Genomic DNA, 18,108 nt, shown 5'->3' with positions numbered 1-18,108 from the left:
GAACAATTTCCAAGAAATTGTAGTAAAGATTTGAGCAATCTGATGCAGTTCTAGTTGATTTTATTTTATTTTATAGCTGGTTTTTTTTGCCTTATTATTGTTGTGGCCAGCCAGAGGATCTGGCAGCCGATTCGGAGAGTGAGGAGGTTGGGGAGGAACATGGGCCAGTCCTGGAGTCTGGGGAAGGCTCGGATGAGGGCTCTGCGTCGGAGGCAGAGAGGGGGCCAGGGCCCTCCGGCAGTTATCAGCTGCCTTCAGAGTCGGAGGTCAGTGGGGCCAATGTGCGCATGCGCAGAACTGCCACGATCTAAGGAACAAGGATCGACTCGGGGTAAAGCCAGAGGTGGACGGTGAATGGCTCCACCCACAGGAAATAAAAGAGGAGCGAAAGGGGAGTGGAGTTTGCAGGAGACAATTAGTTCAATTCATTAGTTCAATTCATGAAGATCTGTTCCTGACTTCTTGCCAAGTAATTGCTGCTATAGCATGGTGTTTTGAAGATATCGGCCTGGCAGCTCTCCAAGCCTGATAAAAGTCTGTGGTTGTGAAATCTCATGAAAGACTGTTGGCCGGGTCTTTGCTGGAGAGGAATTCACTTTAAACTAAATAAAAGGGTTTTATTGGGACGATGAGCCAGCTTCGTGCTTTTGGAAAGCCTAGGTCAGAACAATTACAGGAAAGGTTCGTTTCACATGAATGTTTTAACTGAACATAAATGCAGATGCATTGACACATCGTGCGCACATTATGCTTTGGACTGTGGCAGGAAAACAAATAAGCTGGTTTCCAGTGCCAACTTACACAAGGTTGTGTGGAGCTGTGTCCTTTACCTGTTCATCACCATCATTTTAGCCACTGTTTATTCACTGCAGGATGAAGGCTTTTCCCCCATGTTTCCAACCCATAGAGTCCTAACTTTTCTTTTGCCAGTTAGGACCGCCATGCATGCTGACATCGTCAATCCGTCTTGATTTAGGTCTCTTCCGTGGATGCTTTTGATCAAGTGGCATGCATTCTAGGACTGCCTTGGTCCACCCACCCTGAGTGCTCCTCGCTATGTGGCCAGCCCGCTTTCCATTTCAGTTCTTTTACTCTTTTGATGGTGTTGTACGGTATATTTTCATTTGTTCCCTAATCCATGTGTGAGTCTTTCTGTCTTGTCTTGGGATGGCATCTTTCCATGGCTCTTCGTGCCACTCATAGCTTTTGTATCGGTTGCGAGGTTAGTGTCCATGTTTCACTAGCATGTGTGAGAACAGTTAGCAGACACTGAACGAAAATTTTCTCTGCGGGTTCTTCTTGAAAATCACCGTTTTTTCTGGAGTATAAGACGCACCTTTTTCCCTCGAAAAAGAGGCTGAAAATCTGGGTGCATCTTATACACTGAATACAGCATTTTTTGCCTCCTGAAACCCCACCCCCTTCACCAAAATAGCCGTTCAGAGCCACTAGAAGGCTTATAGAGTATTCCTGGGGGCTGGGGAGGGCAGAAATGAATAAAAAATGGGCCGTTTTTTGCTCAATTTTGCCCAGCCCCCAGGAACACTCTACAAGCCTCCTAAAGGCTATTCATGCCCCTTTAAAAAAAAAAAGAGTGCAAACACTTTTTTTTTAATTTGCCTCTTCAAAACGTTGGTGCATCTTATACTCTGAAAAATACAGTATCCTTAGCTTGCCAAATGCCTGTTCAATTTCCTTTATTGTATCACCTTCTATTGAGATCCGTTGGCCAAGGTATATGTCAGGGCTGTCAAACTCAAGGCCTGGAGGCTAGATCCCGCCCACAGGGTGCTTAGATCCGGCCCACGGACCCACCCTGGAAACAGCAAAGAACCAGCCCATGGTGCCTCTGCCAATGAAAACAGAGCTTTGGAGGGCCGCCCGCAACCCACACGGGCTCTGTTTTCTCTGACAGAAGGTGGCAGGAGGCCATTGCAGCCGAAGACGGAGCTCGTGAGGGCTCCGTTTTCTGCAGGATTGCCTGCAGCCCTCACAGGCTCTGTTTTCGCTGGCAGAGGGTGGCTGGAGGCTGTCACAGCCAGAAACGGAGCTTGTAAGGGCCTCCCACAGCCCTCACTGCCTCCCTTTTCTGCAGGGCCGCCTGCAGCCCTCACGGTTCCACCACAAATCCGCAAAGCCCTTATCCACGGAGACATAAGCGCGAAGACTAATTCGCGCCGTTCTAAGCGCTAAGGAAAAACGCGACCCTACCGCGATGACATAATCGCGGAGGGCAAATCCGCGCATTCCCATGCTCTCAGCATCCTAAACCTAACCCTAAACCTAACCCTAAACCTAAAACAAACCCCTAAACCTAATCCTAACCCTTACCTTAATTTAAATCCGCTTTCTGCCGCTGTGCTGTTTTAAAGCCCCCTTCTGTCGCCGCGCTGTTGTCGCGGCGGTGATGACGCACGGTGGTGACGTCGCGGCTTTAGCAACACGATTTTATCACTGCTATTTTGACGAGCACGGTTTTGTCGTGCCACGGCCCTCACGAGCTCCGTTTTCACTAGCAGAGGGTGGCAGGAGGCCATTGCAGCTGAAAACAGAGCTCGTGAGCCCATTTTCGTTGGCATAGCGCTCTGGCCCCCACCGGTGCCCCTGACATGAGTGACTTTGAGCTGGCCACAGAGACCCCGCCCCCCTGAGGTCAAACACAACCCTCAATGAAATCAAGTTTCACACCCCTGATATATGTAGTTCTCAGCCTACTACATCTAGTTCTCCTGATATAAAAATTATATGGAAAACCACCAAGAAACAGCAATACAATTATAACATTTCCTCCTTTTGTTTTAAAAATAGACCCGTGAGGCAATTGTGTGTTGGCTGTGAATCAATGTTTACGTTCTCTCCTTAGGCAAATTGACTAAAACCTAACTTTTTTTTTTACAAAAAAAAAATCCTAATAACAACATTATTAGAAGCAGTGTGCAGTGGCAGCCAAAAAAGCCGATGCAATCCTAAATTGCATTAACAGAGGGATACAATCAAGATCAAGTGAAGTACTAATACTACTCTACAAAGCCTTAGTAGGACCACACTTAGAATACTGCATTCAGTTTTGGTCACCACACTATAAAAAAAAGATGTTGAAAGAAGAGCAACCAGGATGATTAGGGGACTGGCGACTAAAACATACGAAGAATGGTTGCAGGAACTGGGCATGTCTAGTCTAGTGAAGAGAAGGACCAAGGGAGACACGATAGCAGTCTTCCAATATTTGAGGGGCTGCCACAGAGAGAAAGGGGTCAAGCTATTTTCCAAAGGGCCTGAAGTCCAAACAAGGAATAATGGATGGAAACTGACCAAGGAGAGTGTCAATACCTCTTCATTGGGTAATTAGGAAAGAAGACCACGAGACTCCATAGGTAGAAATCAAGTGTACTTTTACTAATTATAAATGATTAAAGGCATAGCGAAGCGAAGACTGATTATTTAGGCACGAAAGCGATTGATATATAGAATAACCCATTCCCCACCCCTTGGCATCACAGTTACAGTCCAATCATAATTCTCCCAAGTGTCAGGTGCGAGATAACTTCAAAAGGCATCACTAAGATGGAATGTCGGTGCCGTTAGTCCTGGCGGGAACCTCCAACGCATGCGTAGTCCGACAGGCAGCTGAGCTCCAGAATCTTCCTCCAGCACAATTAGTAACCCCTCCCAAATACCATACCCTTCCTCCCCGTTTCATGGCAGCCGAAGCAGCAGCAAAGCAGAGGCTGACAGAGAGTTTCAACCTGGAAATAAGGATAAACAGTGAGAACAATCAACCAATGGAACAGAAGTGTTGCATTCAGAAGTTCTGGGAGCTTCATCATTGGAAGCTTTCAAGAAGAGACTGGACTGCCATCTGTCAGAAATGGTGTAGGGTCTCCTGCTTGGGCGGTGGGTGGGGTTTGGACTAGATGACCTACGAGGTCCCTTCCAACTCTGTTAATCTGAAGCCTATTTGTGAGTAAAGAAGCTTGGAAGTTCATTTCCGAGTACTGTCATCTGTTTGGTCAAATCTAAGTTACTCCCCCACTAAATAATCTTCTTTATTTATGTGTTTTCCAGGAATGACCAGTTCTCACCTAAAAGTAGACCAGGCGTTGCTCCATAGTAAGAATGAATGTTCTGCTTTGGCGGGAGTGACACGTCGGAAACCAGCAGCTCTCAATGGCATTGCCGTGTCTTCGACACCAATGTTATCTCTCTTACCTTCTTCAACCGCAGCAGAAACAGGTAACTGCCTCTCCCATAACTTTGCATTTCCCCCCCCCCCAAAAAAAACTTTGCTCCCGGAAACACCTTGAAATAATTCAAGCCGCAAAGCAAGCGGATTCTAACAAATAATGAAAATCCAAATGTTACTTAATGGAGCCGAGGTGGCGCAGTGGTTAGGGTGCAGTACTGCAGGCCACTTTAGCTGACTGTGATCTACAGTTCAGCGGTTCAAATCTCACCGGCTCAAGGTCGACTCAGCCTTCCATCCTTCCGAGGTGAGTGAAATGAGGACCCAGACCAATTACCAATTTTGACCCGGCTCAAAAGCAGGAACTGTGAGAGGGACCTTGGAGTCCTGATGGACGATGACTTGAATATGAGCCAGCCGTGTTGAGCAGCAGCCAAAAAAGCTAATACAATCCTTGGTGGTATAAACAAAGCATAGAATCAAAATCATGTGAAGGATTAGTACCGCTTTATAAAGCCTTACTAACACCACACCTGGAATACTGCATCCAGTTTCGGTCACCATACTACAAAAAAGACGTTGAGACTTTGGAGAAAGTTCAGAGAAGAGCAGCTAAGATGATGAAAAGCCCGGAGACTAAAAGATATGAAGAATGGTTGCAGGATCTGGGTTTGGCTAGTTTAATGAAAAGAAGAGTTAGGAATGACATGATGGCAGTATTCCAGTATTTGAGGGGGTTGCCACAAAGAAAAGGGGGTCAAATTAGAGCCGAGGTGGCGCAGTGGTTAAATGCAGCACTGCAGGCTACTTCAGCTGACTGTTATCTGCAGTTCGGCTGTTCAAATCTCACCGGCTCAAAGGTTGACTCAGCCTTCCATCCTTCCGAGGTGGGTGAAATGAGGACCCGGATTGTTGGGGGCGATATGCTGACTCTGTAAACGGCTTAGAGAGGGCTGAAAGCCCTATGAAGCGGTATATAAGTCTCACTGCTATTGCTAAATTATTTTCCAAAGCACCGGAAGGCAGGACAAGAAACAATGGATGGAAACTAATCAAAGGGAGAGCCAACCTGGAATTAAGGAGAAACTTCCTAACAGTGAGGACAATTAACCAGTGGAACAGCCTGCCTCCAGAAGCTGTAGGGGCTTCACCACTGGAGGTTTTTAGGAAGAGACTGGACAGCCACTTGTCTGGAATGATATAATGTCTCTCGCTTGAGCAGGAGGCTGGACTAGAAGACCTCCAAGGTCCCTTCCAACTCTATTCTAACTATCTCCCTTAGTTTAGCAACATACGTTTTGGGTTCAATTGTGGTCGTAGGTCGAGGACTACCCGCATGAATCATTGCAGTGCCTAGGTTAGTCACATGGTTGTTAAGTGAATCTGGCTTCCCCATTGACTTTGCTTGTCAGAAGGTCACAAAAGGGAACCACTGCGACCGTCGTAAATATGAGTCAGTGGTCAAGCATCCAAATTTTGATCATGTGACCAGGGAGATACTGCCGTAGTTGTAAGTGTGAAAGACGGTCATAGGTCGCTTTTTTTCAGTGAAGTTGTAACTTTGAACAGTTGCTAAATGAGCCGTTGTAACTTGAGGACTATCTATACTGTTTATCTTAAGTCATAATTGATTTTTTTAACCCTAAATACAGTATTCTGTGACTTATGACCAATCGCACAGTACTAGGAGGTCTCCGAGAAGCCTCACCCGCACCCATGGGATACCTCGTGCTCCGTTTAATGACCTGCACAGTCATTTTAACAGCCGCATTGGTGAGAGCAGGCCAGTGGTGGATTTCAAAAAATTTTGGAGCCTCTTCTGTAGGTGTGGCCTGCTTTCCGGGTCCACTGGTGGAACCTATTCTAACCGGTTCGGTAGATTTGACGAACCGGTTCTACCGAATAGGTGCGAATTGGTAGGAACCCACCTCTGGAGCAGGCATTATTGACCTGTGTTGTTGCATGCTCCCTTACGGTTGTAAGTTGAGGATTAAGTGTTAGCTTCGCAGGGCTTCCCCCACTGCGAGGCGTCTTACACGGTCACAATGACTGCAATGGGAAAGGCAGGAACTGGGAGGTTGTTAAGTAAGGCAATCACGTGGTCATCTTGCTTAATGACTGTCATGACTTGTAATGGGCAAGCTGTCAGCATTCCAAATATCATCCAGAATTAAATCAGAGTCCAAGGCAGAACTTTCCTCAAACTTCCAATTTATTAAGAGAGACATGTTGGCACATCTGTGGGAAACCCGAATCTGAAAGCTTCCTGGGGTTTCCCACCCTGTTGAAAGTTCTTGATCTTGTCCCCACACCCACAAGTCCATCACATGGTCCAATCTTCCACTGCCACCTTGGCATTTCCACCCATCTAGTTCCGGTCAGGTGCAGAGTCCAAGGCAGAACTTTCCTCAAACGTCCAATTTATTAAGAGAGACATGTTGGCACATCTGTGGGAAACCCGAATCTGAAAGCTTCCTGGGGTTTCCACCTTGTTGAAAGTTCGTGATCTTGCCCCCACACCCACAAGTCCATCACATGGTCCAATCTTCCACTGCCACCTTGGCATTTCCACCCATCTAGTTCCGGTCAGGTGCAGAGACAAAGGATGACCTTGGGTTTCTAGAAAGGAATTTTGTTTTGGCAACATCACATTCTACTCCTTACTATTCCCCCTCCCAATTACCCCACTAATGAAACAGCACAGCAAAGAAAGAGAAAGAGTGTGGCAGGCCAAAGATCCTAAAAGGAATATGACTGCAGGCCTGACACAAGCTCTCTTTCGGTCGTAAATAGAGGGCTACCTGTTAGCGCTAGATTTCCCAGGACCTCCCCCATCCCTTGGGTACCCTGTGTGGTTGCTTAACAACCGCATTGGGGAGAGTAGGGATGGCCGTTAAATCTTATTTAATGGCCATCGTGCCTTGTGACCATAATGGAAAGGCTCCATTACAGTTATGGATCGAGGGCCTACTTGTATTATTAGAAAATATCCCTTCCGCCTTTTAATCCTCCGTATATCGAAAGGACGTGAAATGAAGACCAGATATCATACCTAACTCCTTATTTTCAGCAAGGATGCTCTGTGAGCCCCTGAGGCAGCTTAAAATAAGAAGATCGTCTGGAGCTTATTCATAAATTGATTGCAAACAGATCTGCCCCCCAGTGTTTATCTGCACACCCATTAAGAAGGGCCTCCTCACGTTTTACTACAGGGAGGGAACTTGTGTCTTGCCTGGATGAGAAAGAGAGCTGTGTATTGAGTATCTTACATTTTGGAATGCCTTCCCCTGAAGGCCAGATTGGGGCCAGACTGGCATCCGTTAATGCCGTTATTTTTTATTTTATTCATTTTTAATTTATTTATTTATTTGTATCCTGCCTTTATTATTTTTACAAGGCAGCAAACACCTGACACATTTTCCTCCTGTTTTCGCTCAAAACAGCCCTGTGTGGTGGGTTGGGCTAAGAGAAAGAGGGACTAGCCCAAAGTCACCCAGCTGGCTTTCATGGCTAAGGTTGGACTAGAACTCTCATACACCTGGTGATTGGCCCAAAGTCACCTAGCTGGCTGTCATGGCTAAGGCAGGACTAGAACTCACAGTCTCCTGGTGATCGGTCCAAATTCACCCAGTTGGCTTCCATGCCTAAGGCAGGACTAGAACTCACAATCACCTGATGATCGGCCCAAAGTCACCTAGCTGGCTTCCATGCCTAAGGCGGGACTAGAACTCACAATCACCTGATGATCAGCCCAAAGTCACCTAGCTGGCTTCCATGCCTAAGGCGGGACTAGAACTCACAATCACCTGATGATCGGCCCAAAGTCGCCCAGCTGGCTTCCATGCCTAAGGTGGGACTAGAACTCACAACCATTTGATGATCGGCCCAAAGTCACCTAGCTGGCTTCCATGCCTAAGGCGGGACTAGAACTCACAATCACCTGATGATCAGCCCAAAGTCACCTAGCTGGCTTCCGTGCCTAAGGCGGGACTAGAACTCACAATCACCTAGCATGGGGTCGATGTTACCACTTAGACTTTGCATGTTTAATAGATTCTGTATAGACTTGAAATCTTGTGGCAGACTCTAAATAATTGAAATGGCTCTGATATAAATAAATCAGTCTTAAGACTTTGATGATATGAATCAGTTAGTCTTAGGGAGGGCAAAAAGCGTTTGGATTGCAAAAGCCAATTCCTTCTAAAGAACTTGAATTCCATAATGTTATAAAATAAAAACAGAATTTCTCTGTAAGATTCTCGTTCATGGTCTCAGCATGCTAAGGTATAATTTATTGTGAATATATAAGCGTCAATGACAAGGATTTTAAATGTATCTTCTCAAGAATTTCAAAAATCTACTTTTTTTTTTCCTTTTTCCGTGCCATTTCCCATATTTTCAACATTTGCTCATGAATTTCAGCTTCAGTAAACGTTTACTTTTACTTTTGGGGGGGACGCGGTGGCTCAGTGGCTAAGACGCTGAGCTTATCGATCAGAAAGGTCGGCAGTTCGACTCCCTAGCGCCGCATAACGGAGTGAGCTCCCGTTACTTGTCCCAGCTTCTGCCAACCTAGCAGTTTGAAAGCATGTAGAAAAATGCAAGTAGAAAAATAGGAACCACTTTTGGTGGGAAGGTAACAGTTTTCCATGCGCCTTCAGCGCTTAATCCTGCTGGCCACATGACCACGGAGACGTCTTTGGACAGCTCTGGCTCTTCAGCTTTGAAATGGAGATGAGCACCGCCCCCTAGAATTGGGAACAACTAACAGATATGTGTGAGGGGAACCTTTACCTTAACCTTAAAGCAGGAGTGTCCAAACTTGGGAATTTTAAGACTTGTGAACTTCAGCTCTCAGAATTCCCCAGCCAGCCATGCTTAAAGTTCCCAAGTTTGGACACCCCTGCCTTAAAGGTTTACTTTGGCCTGCGTTAATCACAATCCATCAGGTATTTTTTGCGGGATGCCATGTTGGTAACCAATTGTTCCCCATCTTGATTGACTCTGACGCGAGGTTTCTTTCTTTTCTCTTGTCTTCTCCAGCCAGCTCAACCCTCAAGAAGAGATTCAAGCGCTGTGAAATCGAAGCAATCCAGTGTGAGGTACGTAAGATGTGCAACTACACCAAGATCCTCTCCACGAAGAAGAACCTGGACCACGTCAACAAAATCCTGAAAGCCAAACGGTTGCAGAGACAATCGAAAACGGGGAATAATTTTGTCAAGAAGAGGCGCGGCCGCCCGCGGAAGCAGCCCGCTTTGTTCGACGAAGACTCCGGAGACCAAATGCCTGTGCTGGAGAAATGCGTGGACCTGCCTTACAAACGAGGTCAGCGCCTTCTCTTGAACTCTCTGATCCTGGAACAGGCCAGCGGTCAAGATCCGGTAGCCGCCACCATTGAGGCGGTGGTCCACATGGCCCGGGAAACCTCCCAGTCCCCTCAACACCCGGTCCCTCCGTCACGGACGTCAAGAGGCGGAAAGCGGAAAAGCAAGTCACAACCACATCCAGAGGATGAGGAGGAGGAAGTAAAAGGGAAAAGACATCGGAAAAATAGAGGAAGTGAGAACGAACACCTTCCCTAGTATCCAACGTGGTTAACGAAAGACAAAACATTCAGTGTTCAGAGCAGAAAAACTCTAGTTCACATCTTCTACAGCATCAAATTTGCTCTGTATTTCAGTAGCACAGCACCCATGAAGAGTCCAGATGAATTTGATTCCTCCTCCTCCTCCTCCTCCTCCTCTTCCTCCTCCTCATAACAATAAGAACTCAACTGCGATGGGATCCCCTCGGTTAATAACAGGGGAGAGGGGGTACGGAAGACATTGTTCAAACTTTTACTGACTTTTGCTTTTTATGTTGTCGTTGTTCAAACAAGTCACCCTTGTTCTTGTGTCTCCAGAAGTCCCCAGAGGGGTAGGAGAACATGACTCTGTATGGTCAATATCTTTCTCAAAGGATGGTCCTTGCCCCCCTTTTTTTGGTAGGTAACATTGAAATCACCAGCAACATTTCTGGTCACCCACTGTGATAGCGAATGGGAAAAAAATATGTCTTCCCTGCCACACAAGCTATTAAGTCACAGGAGTTCTTGCCCAGGAACCAAGATGTCAGGGTTACATCTGAAAATTGTAGATCTAACCCCTTTAAAAAAAAAAAAATTAATAATAATTATAATGCAAATTCCTCAAATGCGCTTTCCCATTCTAACAAGGTTTCATAGTTTCATTGGGTTTGGGAACATGAGAAGAAAATTTGTCTGGGCTAATGGTAACCAAACTCCTAACCCAATCTTGAGGGATATTTGCCACAAATTTTGAAGCGTGGTTATTTTCTCTCTCTCCTAAGAGTGCCCGATGAAAAGGAAATTGGTTTCAAAATGAGTCACGTAGGAAGAAAATAAGGAATCACATAGGATCGATCAGGGGTCAGCAAACTTAAACATTCAAAGAGCCATTTGGACCCGTTTCCCACAGAAAAGAAAACACCGGGAGCCACAAAGGTCCTAACCGGAAGCCCCCCGTTCAGTTCTGGAGCTGACTGGAAGTTCAGTTCCCCCACCATAGAGTCTCCTCCTAGCGCGGCATACTTTTTCCTCTACCGGTCATAACCGAAAGCCCTATCAATTGTAGAGACAACTGGAAAACCCTCCCTTTGTCATAGAGCCTTCTCCTGGCGCACTGTGCTTCTCAACCGGAAGCTCCTCTCAAAATTGTGGCGCTGACCGGTGACGGAGCCGAGGGAGGAAAGAGCCACATGCAGCTCCAGAGCCGCAGTTTGCTGACCCCTGGGATAGACGATGGGGTCCTTTTAAACGTTAAGAGCTTGGGGCGGCCACCCTCAAAAAAATGGCTGCCGAGTGGATTGTGCGTTTACAAAATGGACGCCATTGTTTGCCGCTTCGTTTGAAAACTAAATCCAGTTTTTTACTGGCCCAACTAACTGGCTCTGACAGTCGACTGGCTGATAGAAAAATGAATTTTCCAGCAGCCTCAGTTGGCTAATAGATTTTGAAGGAAATGGAGACCCACCAAGGTGTCATCAACAACAACAACAAAATAAAGATGGCGATCACAAAAATGCAATGCCTTTTTGTGTATGCACACCACATCAGTCTATACCATAGTTCCCCGAAAATAAGACAGAGTCATATTCTTTTGACCCCTGAAATAAGCGCTTGGCCTTATTTTCGGGGAGGTCTTATTATTTTTGAGGTGCAGGAGTTGGCAAGCGTGGTCACCTCACGGCTGCTGCTGTGTTGCAATATTTTCAGAGAGGGCTTATTTTAGTGCATGCGCCCAAAAGCCCGATTGGGCTTATTATCCGGGGAGGTCTTATTTTCGGGGAAACGGGGGTACACAAAAGACCAACTTGGTTCTTTTGATTCACCCGTGAATGCCCTTTAGAAGCTATGGGCAAAATAAATAAAAATAAGCAGGACTGTACAATGATGCTATTTTCAAAAGGCAAATTAAAAGGATTCAATTGCTGGAAAAAATAGAGGTTACTCAAAGCAAATTTGTGCTAATTAAGAGAAATATTTCTGCACATTAGTGTCGAGGGCTGGTTGGTGATTTTTTTTTTCTTTCAATACAGTGGGGAAAAAAAATAAATAAATAGGAAAAGCCATTTTGAAGTAATAATTCACTGGGAAAAAAAATCTTAACATAGGATAACGGTGTAGATTTCTCAACACAGAATTTCTAAATGAAAATTTTGAAATGACCAAGTGTTCTTATCTTAAAATAATAATAATAATAATGTTAAAAAAAAAAATCTAGATGTTCAAAAGATAGTGTTTGAATTAATGCCACTCTGGAAATCTTTCCTTCCAAGGTGTGGTTGCCTTAATAAATTGAGAAATATTTGGGGTGGGGCTGTCCTGTATATAATGTAATTATGAAAGACGAAGGGAGAAATCAAATCTGCATGGACTCCAACTTTTGTGTGACCAGTTGTTGTTTTCTTTTGAAAATTATCATTTCCAATTGACCAGATCGAACACAAATCATCCTTTTCACTGTGCCGTTGGCTTCTCTTTGTGAAGCAGATTTGATTTGCTAACTCAGTACGCTGTTTGCGCTGTTTTCCATTAAGCAGCATATTTTTATATTATCCCTTTATGGCATTAATGATCCTTCCCCTGAAAAGGGGGGAAAAAAGATTAAGGCAGTTGTTGATAACTTCCTCTCTATTCCCCCGTTAATTTCATCTTATTGGGAGGGGGGGGAACCAAGCAGGGCATAATTTATGCAATAAGCTCCGAGTAAGAGATTTTTAGCAAAACAAAATAATAATAATAATAATGAAAGAAGTCGAGGTAGTTACTGAGTTTGGATTAAGTGTGGGGATAACACCTTCGGAATATGTAGAACCAAAAATTTCTCCCTCTTAAAATTCGATCGATAAATGAATAAATAGTTCCTGGAAATTCTGTTACCCTGTTCCTAAGTTTATTTCACTGATTTTTGAAGCAGGAATCTATCCTTGCAACTATTAGCAAGGCCTCCTTGGACCAGAAGTAACCTATTTTTTGATCAAGCGAGATTCCTCAAGGCTACAAAGCCCAAAGGGAATGGGATCAGATCTAAAACTAAAACCGATCCCATCCCATTCTAACGTCTTGTTCAAGTCCCATTAAACAAATGCAGTTAAATTCAGTTTTCCCCATTTGGTTTCCCCATACATTTTCCCATAAGGTCACTTTAAAAAAAAAAAAAACTTTTGGAAAAGTTTTGGAGGTTATACTGAAAGCAGAGAGTGTCTATGGGGGTTTTTCAGTCGTCGAGATCCTGGTTGTCCCAAAGATGCTTTTTCAAGAGGCAGCTGACGTTTCTTTGTTTTTCCTCGAAGACGTTTCTCTTCTCATCCAAGAAGCTTCTTCAGTTCCGCCTGAACGGTGGAGGGTGGAAGGATTTATTCCTCCACCGTTCAGTCAGAACTGGCAAAGCTTCTTGGATGAGAAGCGAAACGCCTTCAAGGGAAGTTCAGTTGCTTCTTGAAAAACCACCTTTGAAAGCAGTGAGGTGCTCCCTATTTTTGCATTGTAGAGTCTTAAAATGTCAAGGAAGACATCAACGCCAAACAGAGCTGGATTGGGTAACCTCAAAGCTTCCTTCCACCTCTGTGGTTCTAAGTGATGAAATGTCCTACAAACCACAGATAGGCCAACCTATCTTTCACTGCCCACATGCTTTAAATCATCTTCAGTGTATTCCTTTCCATCCGTGCTGTGATTTGGCAATAATTCTCATAAGTCTTTCAAGGACCCGTTTCATCAGCCCTAGCAATGTCAGCATCTGGGTTTTTCATTCCCACGTTGCCATAATCCCAGTAAATTTGGAGCAGAGCCAAACTTCCTCTCCTGGGGACTAGTACGTCATTGCTTAATTTTCCCTACATGGATGCCAAAATAGGTCTCTCAAAAGAATGTTATATTTTTAGCGAGATGGATGGATTGATTGGGGTTGCTTTCTACATCTGCACCAAAGAAAATTGATGTGAACTAAACAATAGTGATTAATTAAAACAAGAAGGCAGGTAATACCTATAGTATGCCAGAGCTATTGTAGATAAGGTACCTAAGCAATGTAATGAATAACAGAGTTGGAAAGGATCTTGTAGGTCATCATCCAACCCCCCCCCCCTTCCAAGCAGGAGACCCTACACCATTTCTGACAGATGGCAGTCCCTTCTCTTCTTGAAAACTGTCAGAACTTCTGCAAAAGTCTTTTGAGAAGTTGATAGACTTCTGCAAAATCTTTTGAAGAGGTTTCAAGGGGCAGTTCAAGTCAATCTACACTGAGGGTCCTGTCTTGAGAGAAACCAACATAGATCGTTGACCATAGATCGTAGACCTTCAAGCAAGTACCATTTTAGCTTATCAAATCCCTTTTGGGGAAAATGAGTGTGGCGTACATGAGCGAGAGAGACCGGGATAGCCATTATGAGTCTCAAATGTAAAATTATCTCCATCTTTGAACTCACTGGTTTCATAAAACTCATTTGAATTCACTCATTTCAATTTTTAGTTTTAATTTCTTTTTCCTTTTCATTGCAACAAAAAGATTTAAGTTTTCAGTACCAGAAAGGGGTCTGTGAGTGATTTTGAACTTGAGGTGTTGAGTTATAGGTGACAACTCTTTTCTTGGGGGTTTGATCAGTGATGAAATGTGGGGGGAAAAAATTGCCACCGGTTCTCTGGGTGTGGCTTGGTGGGAGGGGGTTCGCTTTTTCGCTTTAAAAAGCGGGGTGGGAAGCTTCCAATGATTGCATGGCTCACAGCTGATCCGTACGATTGTCAGAAGAAGAATTATTTAGTCATTGGAACAACCAGAGCTTCAAAACTTAATAATTGATACATGTAAAATATGTTGCCTCAATTCCTATCAGAGATGCATCAAAGTTAAAAATTCCTGCATCCCTTTCAACTTCAAAATTAAAAAAAAATAAGTATATTTGAGGCCTGGATGAACAGAAGTGACCAGTTGTGTTTTATTTCTGGGCAACATCTAAAAACAATTGCCACAATTCTTACAAATCATCCGGCAGTTAAAAATATGCCCTCCCCAAAATCATAAATATAGGAATGAACACATAATGCAAGTCAGTGGTGGGTTTCCATTTTTTTTTACTACTGGTTCACTCAAGCGCACGCACTTGCATGCACAACGCTTATTCACATGCGCAGAAGCATCCGGGTGGGTGGGCGGAGCCTCCCACCACCACCTCTTAGCGGTTCACCCGATCCAGGCCGAACCGACTGAAACCCACCTCTGATGCAAATATAAAGCTGTACTTTCAGGTTACTACCCAGACGTAAACCCAGTGAGTAGGGAGGAGTGTTGGATTTCAAAAGGTCATCCTGATTTTTGAACCAAAATCTTTATAAAATTATAAGAATTGTCTTTAACCATTTCAGTCTAGAAACACCCAGGACAGGTGAAGGATAAAATCCTCCGTTTAATATCTTTCGTGCCCTGTTCGGTTTCCATAAAAACAAAAACTATGTGAGCATTTTAAAATCTCGAGGGAATCATGGAGCCATTTTGAAGCCATTAGCTTGGTCACTTGGAAGAAATGCCAGAAGTTAGGATTCCAAATAAGTTATATCATAATAAGTGGCGATGCTGTAGGTTATATTTGAGAGGGGGGGGTGTCCGAAGATGGACACGTGTATTTATTGATCAGCCTTGAGAAGAGCAAAATTAGGAGAGGGATGTTGTCTAAATAAGACAGCGTTGTTCAATTTTGTTCAACTAAGACCTGTGGACTTCAAGTTGAAGTCCATAGATCTTAAAAGTTATCAAGATTGGACACCACTGTGCTAAAATTAAACTTGAGTTGTGAAGTAGCAGAACAAATGTGCGTTCTCCTGTCATGCCCAGCTAACTAGTAGATTTGTTATACAAAGCCATAGAGGGAATCACAATATAATCAAAGATTAAATATAGATTGCTGCAGATTTGATGTGGGAGTAAGAGCTTAGCCATTCTTCATCCAAACACATTAGCCTGATTAAGAATGAGCTTTAGAAAAACCAGCCAAACCATCATTCACCATGACACCTGTATCAAACCATCCTACTAAGCCATGATTTACCTATTTCAGCACCATGGATGACAAGAATGCAGCCACTGTATTTTTGTTTTCTGACTTTATGGATGAGCGTATTGAGTCAGTAATAAGCTTTTTAAAATGCAGATACAGAGACCGGGGAGAATTTTTAAAAAAATCATTTATTATGAAGATTGAGCACCTAGACAATTGTTGGTGTTAAATTCACCGAACATAAAGGTAATTTCCTGCAGGGACACAATTAAAGGGATTATGGTATATATTTCTTTCCCTCCTGAATGGATAGTGGGTTTTTTTTGTTTTTTTGTAGGGAATAGGTAATTAATCCATAAAACAGTCCCTTGAGGTTACCCTCTCAAGTCCCCTTATCCTTCCCCAAAACAGCAAATAAATTAAAACCCAGCAGAATAAAACAAATAAATGCAATTTGTTTTTGCTAATATGGGAATTGCCTTATTCAGGGATATCCCGCCCACTTTCAAAAATTTTAATGCAAAGTTAACTGAGTTGCAATCTCCACCCCCCCCCCTTCAAAAAAATAAAGCCAGAGGATTTCACTGGCCTGCCTGTTTGTTATGTTAAGAGTAGGGGTGTTCAACCTTGGCAACTTTAAGACTCATGGACTTCAACTCCCAGAATTCTGAGAGTTGAAGTCTTTAAAGTTACCTAAGTTGGACACCCCTGTGTTAAAAGTAATCATATTTGAAAAGTTGGTGTCTGTTTTTATTGACTTTTCTCCGTTCAGATGGGTTAATCACAAGCACAGCAAATTTTTGGATCATGTTGTTAGCCAGCCAAGGAAACGTATTGGAAATATTCATAAAAACCCTGCCAATTTATTTACTAAAACAAGAAAATCTCCAGAAACTCCCAAAACCATTCAAGATTTGTTGACGTGGGGAGAAAAAACTAATACAAAGTCATGTGGATGGGTTATTTTTTTTAAGTGCTGTTTCTTAAATAATAATAATACTAAATGCACACGAAGTGTTAAATATGTATATACTGTATTTCAAAAAAAAACTTAAAAATCCTACAAAATGAACGGGGCACAAGATTGTTTTACAAGTCGTGCTGGCTACTTTTTAGTTTCTAAGTGGTTTTTAAAAGCCTTTTTTAACGTGTAATTTGCATGTTCTACTTTGATTGTATGTAAACATATTTTAGAGCAAAAATGTATTTGTATTTTATTGAATATAGAGGCGAGACGGGGAAAAAAAACTTGTACATTTGTTTGAAATGTTCTTTTTGTAACGGTTTTTATTCATGAAGCATTTTTGTACATTTAAAAAAAAACGGATATGGACTTTGTTGTTATTTGAAAGTTAGGTACATCTGGCATGCTGAAATGTCATGCTTTTTTCATAATTGTAGATGTTGGTTTTTAAACAATTTTTTTCTAAAAAGGAGCTCCAGTCTTCGCTACCAAATCAGGTTAGCCCAGTTTAGAGCACTTAACTATTAAAAGGAAACAAGGGGGGGAAAAAGAGGGAAAAAAAAGTTAATCCTATTCATATGTTATTCATTGTGTGAAATTAAAGGAATCCAAATCAGTCTGTTAAGTTGTGAATTCTTTTGTCTTATTTTTCCATCTGGTTCACATCAGTTTTAATAGCTCTAACAGTAAAAATGCATATGGGCACCATGTCTTATTTCTTTTTTTCTTTTTCTTTCTTTTTGTGGTCGTGGATAAATCTGGTTTTCGGTTCTTTTCTTTTCCTTTGCCTTTTGGGCCCTTAAAAAAAAAAAAAAAAGAAAACCGAAATGTTTCTTCGGGGAAGGAAAATGGTAGCATGAGCCTCTTTCCCCTCCCGAGAACTGAACTGTGGCGAAATCCAGAACACGGATTTCTTTGGCTTCGATGCCCCACTCGTTTTATGTGCCTTTCTACTCAATAAAAGCGCAATGGTTCGGGGGTTTGTTTTGATTTTAAACTTTACAACATTCCCCTTTCTTCCCGAGAGCAGCTCCTGCAAAACCGGTAACAAATTTTGTAATTTGTTACGCGAATTTGTAATTTCAGAGGCATGGCGCAAAAGGAAGTAGGATGAAGAGGGAAGAAGACAACTTGAGCCTTGAGTCCTGAAATTTGTTCTGGTTGAAACTAGAAGTTTAATTTGCGGGAAACCAATATTTGTTGGTTGCTGATCTGCAATGCCATATTACGAACATGGGTAGTTTAAAACGGGGGTTCCCAACCTTTCGGACTTCAGGGACTGCTGAATTCATAATTTTAAATCCCGCGAACCACTAATATGATCTGGCTAATGATTGGGTGGGTGGGCGTGGCTAGGTGGTCATGTGAATGGGTGGGCGTGGCCAACTCAATGTCACATCAAGGGGTG

General features: G+C 43.3%; 1 protein-coding gene across 1 annotated transcript in view; it reads left to right on the top strand.

Moving 5' to 3' along the window:
• SETBP1 (SET binding protein 1) overlaps positions 1-10,675 on the top strand; it is a 270,644-nt gene extending 259,969 nt beyond the window's left edge. The window contains 2 exon segments of the mRNA XM_032214574.1: positions 4,066-4,233; positions 9,227-10,675. Coding sequence (XP_032070465.1) covers positions 4,066-4,233; positions 9,227-9,768 — 710 coding nt within the window. The 3' untranslated portion in view covers positions 9,769-10,675.
• Positions 10,676-18,108: the final 7,433 nt, after the last annotated feature.

The sequence above is a fragment of the Thamnophis elegans genome, chromosome 3, assembly GCF_009769535.1.
Source record: "Thamnophis elegans isolate rThaEle1 chromosome 3, rThaEle1.pri, whole genome shotgun sequence".
NCBI lineage: Eukaryota > Metazoa > Chordata > Lepidosauria > Squamata > Colubridae > Thamnophis > Thamnophis elegans.
Note: the sequence above shows the minus strand (reverse complement) of the source record. Positions and strands in the feature narration are given on the sequence as shown.